Source organism: Alosa pseudoharengus, unplaced genomic scaffold, assembly GCF_046254945.1.
Source record: "Alosa pseudoharengus isolate Yale_2024_CS ecotype anadromous, Long Island Sound unplaced genomic scaffold, YU_APseudo_1.1 YU_APseudo_1.1_scf_3, whole genome shotgun sequence".
NCBI classification, from domain to species: Eukaryota; Metazoa; Chordata; class Actinopteri; order Clupeiformes; family Clupeidae; genus Alosa; species Alosa pseudoharengus.
Genome location: NW_027468718.1, coordinates 34,478,772 through 34,493,771, shown reverse-complemented (window position 1 = coordinate 34,493,771; position 15,000 = coordinate 34,478,772). Strand labels below are relative to the sequence as shown.

The 15,000-nt window shown below is 42.9% G+C and overlaps 1 protein-coding gene across 1 annotated transcript in view; it reads left to right on the top strand.

Moving 5' to 3' along the window:
• ptprna (protein tyrosine phosphatase receptor type Na) overlaps window positions 1-15,000 on the top strand; it is a 60,714-nt gene that overhangs the window by 23,008 nt on the left and 22,706 nt on the right. The window contains exons 7-12 of the mRNA XM_076262841.1: window positions 2,402-2,530; window positions 2,986-3,023; window positions 4,794-5,029; window positions 5,117-5,203; window positions 7,274-7,353; window positions 10,893-10,957. Of these exons, the coding sequence (XP_076118956.1) occupies window positions 2,402-2,530; window positions 2,986-3,023; window positions 4,794-5,029; window positions 5,117-5,203; window positions 7,274-7,353; window positions 10,893-10,957 (635 nt within the window). The remainder of the gene's footprint in view (window positions 1-2,401; window positions 2,531-2,985; window positions 3,024-4,793; window positions 5,030-5,116; window positions 5,204-7,273; window positions 7,354-10,892; window positions 10,958-15,000) is intronic.

Below are 15,000 nucleotides of genomic sequence, written 5' to 3'. Positions count from 1 at the left end.
GCATTCCAGGCATCGTTGTTTAATTAGCCGCCCTACATGATAACATAATCAAAATGTGCAACTGGTCTATGAGCTCTCACGTTAAAAAAAAAACAGTGTGGAGAACCACATTAGAATGGTTAGGTAGCATCTCACTGCAAGGCCGTAGTCATTATGTCAACATTGGGGGGGACCAAATCTGTGGTGAGGGACCCCCAAACAGAATTTCAATACATTTCCTACCATGCAAAAATATTATTAAAAATCACAAACAAGTCGTTAGTTAGGTCAGTCAATTAGGTTATTCCAAACTTTTGACGGACCCCCCTCTCGCCCTCCTGTGAAAAGAAAAGGGTGGAGAGAAGAAACTTCACTGGTCCGTCCCTGGACCTGTGACTCCATTTGTGTTCAAAATGTATACTTTAAAAGAAATTTCAAACTAGAGTATCTTATGATAACCTCTATATTACACAGAATGTGGTTCTTTGACTTATTACTTACACCTGAAGATTTTTTTTAAACTAAGGCTTAGACTCATAGGTTTGAGATTTTGTCTTTTAATTTAGATTTTATTATGCTGGCGGCTAATCACACAATTTTAACGTAGTTTGAAAGGGACAGGATTCAGGAATAGACTACTAAGACAGTCCCCTCTTCTGTCTGACTCACCTCATGTTACCCCTGTATGCATTATAGTCTGGCTTCTGACAGAAATGACGTTTTGTGCCAACATGTAGAAACACTAGGCCTACTACAGCCTTTAATTGGTGAATGGAGGTGCAAATTCCTTTCTTTGGTTATTGTCCGCGATTCACATTAACTGTAGGCTGTCACGTATTGTAAACGTCGCCACATTTGATCACGTTTTGCCTGCATGGATGCGCAAATGAGTGCGCATCTAAATAATATGCAAGATGCAACAATCATTTCTAAGAGGCCTATACACGGTAATTTCTGGCATTACTACTAGCATATGAATGCATTACTTATGTTGAAAGACGTGAAAGAAATGACACAGGCTTGCACAAACTCATCATTTAAAATAAAACGTTTCACTTTCGCTATTATTGCGAGAATAGGCTACACTATGGAAAATGTTCCCTTTCAGTCTGATTGGCTCCAAACATGTATGGGATTTCCTTAGCCTGTGCTACACCTTTCCAAGAAGTTTTGTCAAAAGTGTACCGGTAGCTTTTGCAATATTGTTGACAGCCCTACCTCACTCACCGCAGTAGGGTGCAGTAAATGGAAGCTTTTGATAGCGCACGCCACTAACGAAAAACGGAAAATCACCAGGACAAACCACTCAGGGGTGTAGGCTACTCTGGAACCATAGGTCACTAATTTGTGCGTTACTTACGTTTGATTACATTTCAGATACGTGTTGGTTTCCTGTAGGCCTAGTATAGCGCTTTATTCTTTCTTTATTTTTCTATGTCCGAATATTGGGGGGGACATTTTGGTCATATTTAAATATTGGGGGGGACACGTCCCCCTCAATGTCTATGATGACTACGGCCCTGTCTCACTGCAGACCACGCACTGTGTCTTTGGGCAGTCTGTCTCCCAATCCACGTGAAGCCTAGGGCTATATGCCTCATCATACTTTCGTTTTCTTCGCGCAGTCTTTTCTGTCTCGTTCTTTCTTTTATCCCCCTGCGCTCCATCTCCACCTTCATTAGTCTGCCCCCCATCCCATTCCATCGTTACCTGTGTCCTGCTCTGTTTCTCTCGCTTCTCCTCTTCGATCGCTTTAATTAGGCCTTTTGGACAGTGTCCCTGTTTTCCATGTTTACGCAGCCTTCTACCTAGCCTATACTTGAACGAAACTAACGCGCCAGATATTCTGGCTGCCTGTAGGAAATCACGTGTAGCCTATTGTGTGTAGCTTATTTTTTAATGAAAACATACCCTATTATAGAGTTTACAAACGATTTCCTTTAATTTCACGTTTCCATATCATTATAACCCGATTCGAAATTATGTATTATTTATTAATTAATCATTTTTAACTCCTTTCCGCCATTGCCCTTTTCATCTCGCGTACCCCTTAGTGGCAGCTCGCGTACATGTGTGTGTGCATGTGTGTGTTTGGAGGTGTGTTGAGTTACACAAACTGTGCAGGATGATCAATATTTGAGTGTATATAAGCCATGTTAATGTGTACAATAAATATGTTAGTGTATGTAAGCTATGTTAATGTGTAACAATAAATATGTTAGTGTATGTAAGCTATGTTAATGTACAATAAATATGTTAGTGTATGTAAGCTATGTTAATGTGTACAATAAATATGTTAGTGTATGCATCAATGTTCTCATCAATAGGGTTTTGAATTAATTAATGCTTAATGCTTACACATGAGAATCCAGTCATAAATCTGGATCCCCCTGTGTGTGTGTGTGTGTGTGTGTGTGTGCAGATGAGACACTGGCCCGGATGGCTGCCATATTGGAGAGGTACGGTGTGGACCCCCAAGAGTTGAGTCCTCAGCAGCTCTACAGGCTCTCTGTAGCACTACAGAAACAACAGGGCCAGCAGAAAAACACAGGTGCCCACACACACGCACACACACGCACACACACACACGCACACACACACACACACACGCACACACACACACACACACACACACACACACGCACACGCACACGCACACGCACACACACACACACACACGCACACACACACACGCACACGCACACACGCACACGCACACGCACACACGCACACGCACACGCACACGCACACACACACACACACTCACACGCACACACACACACACACGCACACGCACACACACACGCACACACACACACACACACACACACATACTGTACACACACACACGCACACACACACACACATACTGTACACACACACACGCACACACACACACACATACTGTACACACACACACGCACACACACACACACATACTGTACACTTTAGACTATTCAGTGTTACAGTAATTGAATTGCCAGTCTCTATCTCTGTCTCCTCCAGATAAGTTGCCACTAAGTGCTGCCGTCACTCTGAAGGAGGTACGTCTTGCTCCCTGTCCAACTCCATCTCTTCACACCACCACCGCCACAACACACACACACACACACACACACACACACACTCAATCACTCAGCCTTAGTGCTCCATTGCACTTCCTTATCTGGCCCTCAGCCTGACTTGACCTCAACTTTTGTTCTGTCATGAGACGGCTCCCTGCATAGCATATCCAAGCAGGAAGCAAGTCCGATGCATGGAGATTACTGGGGTATTATAGATGGATGATATGGGGATTTAATATCACAGGTAGATAACTGGGATATTGTAGTAAGGAAAACTTCATATTGAGTTTTTATTGTTGTTGATGATAGTTAACTATCAGACAAAATTGTTAGCTATTTACAGTTTTTTACAATTGTTTACACACGTTTTCAAAACTCTGTGCCTATTTTTCAAAACTCCACACACAAAACCAACAATTGCTCACACAAAATGCAAAATGCCTCAAATCTCCAGCAAAATGACACACAACATTCAAAATGTCAAAAACACATATTTAAAGCAAACATTCGCCTCACATTACAAACACTTTTGTCATAATATGACATTTTGGATACATCATGTACACACTGTTGCTCAAAACCTAAAGCTCTTCTGTCTTAGGCTTTCTATATGTATTTCCATACAAGAGTGAAAGTTACGGTATCAACAAAGAGAAGTTGAAATACACAGTAAAAATGCAAGCAATATTGAAACCAAAAATATTGATTTTTCCCAAATATTTTGCTGCTGCGAATACAGTATTTTACAGCAAACAAGAAAAAAAGCAAAGAAGAATACAGTGACCACCAGATGTACATGGAGTTTTGAAAACACTGATTTAGTTTTTTTCCAAAGACAAGTGTGTGTGTGTGTGGGGGGGGGGGGGGTCAAACAAAAATAGATTAAAAAGAAAAATTTTACATAAAGTCAACTTTTTGTAGAACATTACTGTAAGCTAAAGTCCGATTACTGTAATTTTCAAAGTATCTGCATTGGTTCTGAATATTTCAACCGGAAATCCTCTAGGAGCAGATTGAAAGGGTCCATACCTATATAGAGAGTATATCTATTCATAGACCTATACTAAGGCGATGATTGGATGGTGTTCAGTAAAGTAAAGAGTGTTTACACATGTGAAGAGAAAGAGTGAAGCACTGGTGATTTAGTGTGGCATTTTGATGGGTTGTGTTTGAAGAACGAAATCAAGTTACTTCCTGTTTGTGTGTTAGGTAGAAAATTGTGTGTGATGTTTTGCAAAATGTGTTTTAGTCAATTGAAAACTGAGTCAAACACTGAGAATTAGTGTATGGTTTTGCAGATTTGGTGCCGGGTTATGATGTTTGGAGGACAAGTTTAGAAAATTGTGTGACAAGCAAAGATTTAGTGTGTAAGCAGTTGAAAAAAACTGTAAATCACATTTCATGTCTTTAGTTTATTGCAGAGTCAATAAACAGCAAAATGTACAAAATTACAGTAAGATGTTGTTTTGTCACTTTTGTATGTTTAAAATCATGGTGGTGTGCTGTTAGAATGTCTCATGTGTGTTGTGAGAGAAATAAAAAAACAGTTTGGGAGACACCACTAGACCATCATCTGCTGTAAACAGTAAGATGTTGTTTTGTCACTTTTGTATGTTTAAAATCATGGTGGTGTGCAGTTAGAATGTCTCATGTGTGTTGTGAGAGAAATAAAAAAACAGTTTGGGAGACACCACTAGACCATCATCTGCTGTAAACCAGATGTTTTTATTCTTCTCTGTCACTGCTCAGACTGAGCTGGTGGAGAACAGTGACACGCAGACGCAGAGAGGAGGCAGCCGGAGCCCCCCGTCCACAGCCCCCCTGACCTCCAGCACCACCCCGGCCCCCCCTCTGACCACGTCCCCGGGGGTAACAACCAGGCCGGGGCTGTCCATGGTGGACATGGAGCTGATCGAGAAGGGAGTGAAAGTTGAGGACCCAGCACATGTGAGGGAGGAGTACGGCTACATAGTCACCAACCAGAGGTGAGGGAGTGTGTGTGTGTGTGTGTGTGTGTGTGTGTGTGTGTGTGTGTGTCAGTACAGTAAAATATTACTGATCTTCTCTCTCAGTCCCCTGAGCCTGTATGATGGTTTCCGTCTGCTGGAGACACTTGCACGGAGGATCCACCTCAGCACCAGCAGTTTCATCAACATCAGGTGTGTGTTTGTGTGTGTGTTTGTGTGTGTGTGTGTGTGTGTGTGTGTGTGTGTGTGTGTGTGTGTGTGTGTGTGGTGTGTGGTGTGTGTGCGTGGTGTGTGTGTGTGTGTGTGTGTGTGTGTGGTGTGTGTGTGTGTGTGTGTGTGTGTGTATGTGTGTGTGTGTGTGTGTGTGTGTGTGTGTGTGTGTGTGTGTGTGTGTGTGTGTGTGCATGAAAGAGTGGAGAGTGGAAGAAATAAACAAGAGTAGTGGGAGAACTAGTAAGCCATGGCTTTTAGGCAGCGAGAGAAACAGGAAGTCAATGACTGTGACACCAATTACTTCCACATTCCTAGCATAGGCTATTCTACCCATTTACATGGGAGTATTGGCATTTGAATAGAAAGCATCCTACAGGTAGAGTTTGGCACAGGGTTTGTTATGTGTGTGTGTGTGTGTGTGTGTCGGGGTGGGGGGGGGGGGGGCAGGGGCGTCATGCAAGCCAAAATTCAGGGGGGGCACAATCAGGCAATTTTTTTCGGGTGGGGGGGGGGTCATGTTACTGGGGGGCTGGGGATTTCTCCCCCTGGACATTTTTTAATTCTGGCTGCTAAACATACCATTTCAATGCAGTTTGGGAGGGACAGAAATACCAGCAGCAAGCAAGCAGCAACCCTCCTCTATCTGAGGACTAGTAGGCTATCTATTTTGTGAGTTAACGTAAAACACATAGGTTGGTCAAAGAACTGTAAGCTCAAATTCAGCTTATTAAAGTGTAAGCTCATTAAAGCATGTTTAGACACACATATTTACACTTAGGCCTACTACACATGATTTTAAAAACAGTAGGCCTACCATTGCAGTTGTTATGATTTGATTGATATGTGACCTAAGAACAATCTTACATTAAAAAAAGGTGCTGGGGTCTGACTTTGTGGTGCTCAGAAATTAAATTATTTTAATCTTGATTCATGTGATGAAGGACTTTGAAAGACGTTTGACAGGTTTCAGTGCTGAGTAAGGTTAACACTAAATATTTGAATATTTTACTACTAGTAATATATTTTTTCATTACAATTATGGCAAGCAAATTGAAGCAATAGGCTACCTCATTTCTAAGTTACCTGCAAATCATGAGCAAGTGACCTGATAATAACCTAATTTATGAGCACATGAGAGAGACTATTACACTTTCTTGCCCTCTACATCAGGGTCATAGCGATGCTATTTAATATAAAACAACTTCAGGCCTCCTTTTGAACGGGTAGCCTATCCCTTTTCACTACATGGATTAGCTGCCAGATACGTGAAGAGAACAAGTGGAGAAACATCCAACGCGATGCCTTGGTAGGCCTAATGTTATAGGTTGGATTTTGTAGTCACTACAAATTTAACACCCCTCGTTTCTATGAAACTGGAAACCAGGAAACTGGAGACCAGGAGCCAAATATTTGTAAGAGTAGCCTAGCCTAGGCTACGTTACACTGACACCATGTAGGCTAATGTTAATGTAATGTCTGAATTCGCGGCCAACATCAAATCCATAGTTCTAACTTTTTGATCACCAAGTCAAAATTGTCCTGGTCCACCACACATAATAGAGTGTAAAGATTCAGTATCTGTTTTCTCTCACTGAGTTGGATACAGCAGTTCAGTCTAACATGTAGAGATTTGACATTTACTTGTGCATACTTATGAAATGCGTAGGAAAAGTAAAACTGACAGTGTTAGAAAAATAATAAATTTTACTGATATAATAATTTGCTTAAATTAGAAATAATACATTTTATTGATATAATAATTTGCTTAAATTAGAAATAATACATTTTATTGATTTTGAATAATTTGGTTGGTTATAGAATCCTCCAACAAATAACAAAGAAGAAAGTGAAAAGTGATTCCAATTTTAGCCTGTTTATCCAGAAGTCAATGCTGGATGTTGACATTAACAATAAACTATAGCTGCTAAAAGCTCTCTTTACAGTACAAAATCCCTGTGTTTTCCCCCCTCTTGATTACAGTATGTCCATGCTAATATGATTCTGTGTCTCCTACCGTCTCTCTCACATCTGTGGCTGCATGGTGGGCAGTGTGGTTGGGCCTGCCTTAACATTCCGCATCCGCCAGAACTCCCAGAACATGAGTGCAGCGGATGTGGCCAACAAAGCAGGTAAGAGCCTGTCACTTAAACACACTAGTCCCCACCTACAACCATGTCACCTCTGTCCACACCTACAACCATGTCACCTCTGTCCCCACCTACAACCATGTCACCTCTGTCCACACATACAACCATGTCACCTCTGTCCCCACCTACAACCATGTCACCTCTGTCCCCACGTACAACCATGTCACCTCTGTCCACACCTACAACCATGTCACCTCTGTCCCCACCTACAACCATGTCACCTCTGTCCCCACCTACAACCATGTCACCTCTGTCCACACCTACAACCATGTCACCTCTGTCCACACCTACAACCATGTCACCTCTGTCCCCACCTACAACCATGTCACCTCTGTCCCCACCTACAACCATGTCACCTCTGTCCCCACGTACAACCATGTCACCTCTGTCCCCACCTACAACCATGTCACCTCTGTCCCCATGTACAACCATGTCACCTCTGTCCACACCTACAACCATGTCACCTCTGTCCACACATACAACCATGTCACCTCTGTCCACATCTACAACCATGTCACCTCTGTCCACACATACAACCATGTCACCTCTGTCCACATCTACAACCATGTCACCTCTCAACCATGTCTCTGGGTCGCCCATAATAAAACCATCCCCCATCACAATACACAACCAACCATACTCCATGTACATGTGTCTATGCTCTCCTCTGTCATTTGACTCCCTTAATACCTATATAATACCTAATACCTAATACAATAATACCTTATTGTGTGATGACCGTTGGCCTCCAGGCAACCTTCGACCTTGTTCTGTCTCTCTTTCCTTTGTGTTGTCACAGTGAGCATTAAAGGAAAATTCCGGTAATTAGCACTTTGAGTCCCTTTTCTGGTTTGTTTTCGGTGTCCAATAGAGTGGTGGACACCGAAATTTTGATGATTGGTCCTGTCTCGACTTTTCTGACTCGTTTTGAATCTGAGTTTGACTACTCAGAGTGGCTGCCAACAGGCATGCTCAAACATGTCCTAAAACAACCCTTAACATTCGTTTTCAAAACTGTGCAACTCACCGAGTGGTTAGTGGTGTTCGTTGATTATTAAAATCAAATATATCGGCGCCAGAGTTTCCGCTAGAAAAAAATGGTGCCGGTCAAAGTGACCGGCAGAGGTTTCGTTTTCCGGACATTTTGATGATATGCCGGTCAAATATATTATCGCTTCTTAATTAGTCAAATTAAGGGAAAATTGGAGACAGGCTATAATCAAGCTGTATAGAATGCAACATGTTCATTAGCCTAACATAAACCTACCGAACAAGATCTAGCCAGTATCTTTTCATGGACAGCAAGAGTCCGCTTCGTTCGTTGTTTTAAAAAGGCTACGTTGTTTGTTGCTGCTACGTTATCTCCAGTGGTGACTGTTTACAGTAGTCTAACTTACACAGATGCGCACATACAAGAATGAGCGCTCACACCACTACCCCCTAATGCTATGCCTCTATTTGATAACAATAAATTAGGAAATGTTTCCTATTCTGGGAAATGTTTAGTTTATTTTTCTTTCGGCCGCGGTTCAATGATACCGTTTAATTGTGGCAGAAATTATTCGCGGACCAGTAGCCTAATCTCCTCATCGAGGAGGCCCTAGATCATAGACAGAGAACGCATAGGCCTACTGTATGCTTTGGGCAAAGAACACTTTGCATGTCCAGTGACAGTGTACACGGAGAATGACAGTGTCTTGGAGCGGCCGCATCCCCCGCAACTCCACTTCCAATGTCACTGATTCCGACAGATACGCCCGACACTTCTGCTTTTTATCTGGTGGTGTTGGAGTTGACCGGACATCTGAGGCTTTAGACGTTACCAATTTATCATCATCCATCGCGTCTGGCCTCTGAAAAAACTTTTAAGGCTAGTCTGCCTGGGCCTGGCCATGTTTGAACCGCCTCACTGTTCGTTGTTTAACATGGACGTTTTAAGCGTGCGCTTCCTATTTGAAATGCAGCATAGCCTAGGCTATGCGTGTTGTTTAATAGCTTACTTTTCAAACGGTAGAGCCTGTTCATTTAAAAACATAGCCAGAGGACGCATAATATAGGTTTACGTATTATGGCTTATTCTCAAATTCAGATTGCGTTAGGGGACGGGATTATTAGCCAATTTCAATCGGACAATTTGACCGGAGAGATTTAATTTTTTCGGACATTTCATTTTTTTTTCGGCCAATGTCCGGTAATTACCGGACAACGGAAACCCTGATCGGCGCAATGTATGATTTCCAGCCATCTTATTTGCTATTGTGGAACTATTTTTTCAGACACCTCACAACCGCGTATAAACTTCCGCTCAATATTTGAACCTGAAGCATAGACGGTGGCGCAGTAATATCAACGTGCAATGAGTCTTACAACAGAAATCAATGGGATTTTACAAAATGGCAAATAAAACACGACAGAAACTGTATTTTGCTACGCTACTTGTTTTGGAACATCAACGAACACCACTAACCAATCGGTGAGTTGCACAGTTTTGAAAACGAACGTTAAGGGTTGTTTTAGGACATGTTTGAGCATGCCTATTGGCAGCCACTCTGAGTAGTCAAAGGCGATTTAAAACGAGTCAGAAAAGTCGAGACAGGACCAATCGTCAACATTTCGGTGTCCACCACTCTAGTTCATCCAAAACAAACCAGAAAAGGGACTCAAAGTGCTAAATACCGGAATTCTCCTTTAAGTACAGCCAAAACGGTTCTGAAATCCAACAATGAATGGTTAAGTTGTTTTTAAGTAAACATTATCTGATAGAAATGTCATCTCATCTCAGTGACACACAGGCTCATTACTGTAACAACCATGATGAGAAAAAAAAGTCCTTGTAATGAAATCTGTATATTTCTAGTCATGATACACTGTAGCTTAGGCCTTGTGTACTAAGAAATGGAAAATAAATAATATAATAACTGTAATTAGATTTACAATATAATGAAACATTACACTTTTCTGATGTCTATCTGTATTAAAAATGTAGGCTAATGCTCTTTTCTTTGATACCCCAGGATGTCCTGTCCCGGTTTTGTTTTTTTTCTCACTCTAAACCTTCCCTTTAAATGTCATTCTTGGGTGTCAGACTTCCCCTGGGGACACTGTGTCAAATGATCTATTACGATGCACTTCCAAATGGCGGGGGATCTGTATCGATTGTAGCCCGCGGCCTCCGTCTCATGTACCCGAGGTCAGAATCTGGTGTCTCACAGTCTGATAATAGTCTCCCTTCCGCTCGCGAAAAATGTAATAGGAGTCCCACGGCCTCGGAAGTATAGCGCGCATTCGATTTAAGCGATTCCATTTCGTGCCCAGATAATAGCTGCCATCTTGGTTTATAGAGTGTTATGTGCATAATCAGAGAGCCTTTTTGGGGTAGTTTAGGACTCCTGTCAGGGGTAATGCATGGGGAGCAGGCAGGCTCCTGCTCTCTACGCTGGGATCTCTAGTGAGGGGGTCTGAAATTTAGATGGGGAGAGCGGGTGAAATTATAAGGGTCTGTTTGTGTTTCTGTCCCGCAGTGGCTGAGAAGAACTTTCTGGAAGGCGAGACAGGGCTGAAAATTATACAGACTGGAGTTGGAGAGGTTAGTGAATGAATGTGTGTGTGTGTGTGTGTGTGTGTGTGTGTGTGTCTGTGTGTGTGTGTGTGTGTGTGTGTGTGTGTCTGTGTGTGTGTGTGTGTATGTGTGTGTGTGTGTGTGTGTGTGTGTGTGTGTGGTACTGTACGTGCATGCTTTCTCAGACACTGCAGAGTTCAAGTAGTTCATCATTCTCCCATACCTTTCTATCTCTTTCTCTCTGTTTTTTTGCTCTCTCTCTCTCTCTCTCACACACACACAGACACACACACACATACACACCATACATAGTTTCTTATGATCTCATTATCAGTCTTACTGTAACAGCGCTGGGTTACAAATTGCTCAGTGAACTAACTGATGACTGTTGGTGAGAAATTCAGTGAGTGTGTGTAATCCTTACGTGCACCAGGGTCTTTCCCCCTATGCACGAGAGGGCTTAAATTAATACTCCACCTTAAACCGAACTTATGTGTGCGTCAATGCCTGTGTGTGTGTGTATGCATTTCTGTGTGTTTGTGTGAGTGTGTGCGCATGCATACAAGAGTGTGTATGCATTTCTGTGTGTTTGTGTGAGTGTGTGTGTGCATACAACCGTGTGTGTGTGTGTATGCATTTCTCTGTGTGTGTGTGTGTTCTATACCCCCTTTTGTAGTTCCTCTTTTCTTCTTGTATAATTTTTAAGAGGATCTCTCAGCGCACCCTTTACTGTCTCCACTGTACCTCTCTCCCTCCTCTCTCTTTCTCCCTCCTTCGCTCCCTCCGACTTCGTTCAGTTTACTCTTCCCCCCCCCGCTGATCCTCGTTTCTCTCTCTCTCTTTCTCCCTGTCCACTGCCATTATTCCCTCGTTTCTCTCTCTCTCTTTCTCCCTGTCCACTGCCATTATTTCCTGGTTTCTCTCTCTCTCTTTCTCCCTGTCCACTGCCATTATCCCCTCGTTTCTCTCTCTCTCTTTCTCCCTGTCCACTGCCATTATCCCCTCGTTTCTCTCTCTCTCTTTCTCCTTGTCCTCTGCCATTCTCTCGTCTGCACCCTTTTTGTTACGTCTCCCTACTGCCCCTCCTTTTCTCTCGTGCCTTTTGTGTGCATGTGTGTGTGTGTGTATGTGTGTGTGTTTTCCGAGCTCATTCAGGCCTGTGCTTTTCTCTCTCTCTCTCTCCCTCTCTAGCTGTCGTTGGCTCTCTCATTTGCCTCGCTTTGACTGAGTACAGCTGTTGCAGACCTTTGAATGCCAAATGATGTCTTTTGTTGCATCCTGCTGCTCATATTTTTTAATTATTCTTTCTTGTTCTATTGGGGGCTGTGACATTCATTTATGTGTGTGTGTGTGTGTGTGTGCATGTGTGACAGAGAGAGATAGAGAGAAGTAGCGAGAGTTTCTATATGTGTGTGTGTGTGAGAGAGAGTGAAAGAGAGAGAGAAAGAGAGTGAGAGTTCTTATATATGTGTGTGTGTGTATGTGTGAGAGAGAGAAAAAAAAGAAAGAGAGAGAGAGCTCCTATACGCGTGTGTGTGTGTGTGTGTGTGTGTGTGCGCGAGTGCTCCTTCCTATTCTCTGTCCCTGGCTGTCTCTATGGCTCCAGTAATGAGACCTGGTTCCACCTGCCTCTTTCTTATCTCTCTATTGTGACAAGCCACCCCACCCCCCACACACTCCTCACCACTCATTTCTCTGCATTAATGAATGTGTGTGTGTGTGTGTGTGTGTGTGTGTGTCTGTGTGTGTGGTGAGTTGGTGAGAGGCAGGCCGTGTCGGTCTCTGGGTCCACTGTGCTCCATACAGACTGTGTGTCTGTCTGTGTGTGTGTTTGTGTTGGTGTGTGCGTGTGTGTGTGTGTTTGTGTGTGTGTGCGTGTGTGTTTGTGTGTTTGTGTTGGTGTGTGTGTGTTTGTGTTGGTGTGTTTGTGTGTGTTTGTGTTGGTGTGTGTGTGTGTTTGTGTTGGTGTGTGCATGTGTGTCTATGCAGAGCTCCTTCTCCCACAAGTCTGCTAGAGGTCATTTGGGTCTAGTGAACTCCGGTCACAAACAGCGTGAAAATGTGCCAGCATGCCTGCACACACACACACACACACACAAACACCTGTACATACAAATACTCAAAGTGACTCAGATGTTGAATTTACGGTGCATGTAGGGTTATAGGATAGGGTTAAAATGGCAGTTGGTCATGTTTGTGTGTGGCACTGTAGGTGTCAGGTATTCAAACGCACACACTGTCCCTCACCTACCAGAAATAGAAATGAAAAGAGTGAATGATGAAATGAATTCAACATTGTGCTCTGTAGCCGAATCAGATTGTTTTGGAAGGAATTGCTCTTTTGTGTTTCCTAGAAGGCTAGATTGGAGAAAGTTAGCTGTGGGCACGTTCAACATATGGACATAATTTAGGCAAAAGTATATCGTTTGAGAGATAGTGATTTTTTTCCATTTAGGCGACTTATTCCAGAGAGGGGGTTGTGTGAGATTCATCACTTTGTTGGTGTTCAGTATGTGCTCCTGCTAAGCCTTTTGGTCACAAAAACTTCCAATATCTTGTTCTCTCCCACCCCTCCCCTATCCCTCTCTTTCGCTTTTCGCCCCGTTTTTCTCCCACGGACGCTCGATCCAGGGCATCAAAAACCGCCCCCGCCCTCCCTCCGCCGTTTCACCATCAGCAACATGTGGAGCCGTCGCCCAGGCAACGCCGTTTGATGTGACAAGTGGTGGCGCTGGCTGAATTGGGAGAGAGAGAGAGAGAGAGAGAGAGAGGGAGGGAGGGAGGGAGAGCGAGCGAGCGCGGGGCCTTCACACGAATCCGAGACGGCAACGATAACCACATTTTTCTTCCCTCGCTTTTCTTCTGTTCCACGACTAGGCTACATGTCCGTCTTTCTCTCATGCCTCTTAGCTGCCGACCGACTCAGATAAAGCTCCCATTCGCCCCTTCACATTTTTTCCCAATCACATCGCCGTGCAGTTAAAAAACGGTGCAGCAGCAGCCGCCGCCGTCTCGTCACAGGACAGCTTATCGATGCGTAACTTGTAGAGAAGTATCCCGCCGGACCCGCTCGCTGTATTGGGCGTTTAGGCGTTGGTTTTCTTAGAAGAGATCATCACTAGAAGACAAAGATGAAGACGAATGTCCCCGTCTCCAGGGTCCGACTTGCTGCCGTCCTGTTCCTGCAGGCATGCAGCGGTGTGCAGCGTGTTGGGTGCGTTAATCCACCGGACGAGCCCGGGTGAGTTCCGCTCTCGTGTGCTCTGTAGCCTACATTGCAGGAAACATCCTTCTTGCACGACTGGAGCCGGCTCAGAAAATAACATATTATTAAATGGCATGTCGGCCAGGGAATGTGTTTCTCTGTTTTTGTTTCACTTGACTAATTTGACTAATCTCATTATTGCAAAATTGCAAATTAGTTGCCAACTCTGTCTTTGTAAGGTATGGAAATGTTGTCCCAGTCAGTATACTTTGAAACATGCTTTGGCTGATAATGTAGCCAATATGTTGAAGATTTAACTTTTTTATTGATAAAAAAACGTAGCCTAGGCTATCCTAACTGTATCCGTTCGGATTTTATATAGTTCGCTAAAACGTTTCTTAATTGCTATATATTTAAAAAAAAACATACATTCGTGTAGCTTATTATATCTGTTTTGTTCTAGGCTTATCCTACTTCATTGCATTAAGATTCCATTTCCCATACAAAAACAAAACTAGTTCTCAGCAACACATCATGATGTAGCTGGATGCTGAGTATTTCACATATGCACAGGACAGATGTTAAATTATTATTTGATTCTGATGTCTGTGTTGGGTGTATTTTATTCACAAAAATTAATTTAATTTGAGAATTGTCCCGTTTTAAAATCTCATAATCACATATCACTTCCAGTTACACAGTGGTTATAAGCCTGCTAGGTTTTCCCTCTCTAATTTTCAAACAAATCTTAACAAATGAAAGGAAATTCAATTACAGTATAGTATGAAGATATATGTTTTATTTATTGAGTAATATTATTTTGACTACTTGTAGCCTAATACTAGGCTACTTAGGATTTGACTGT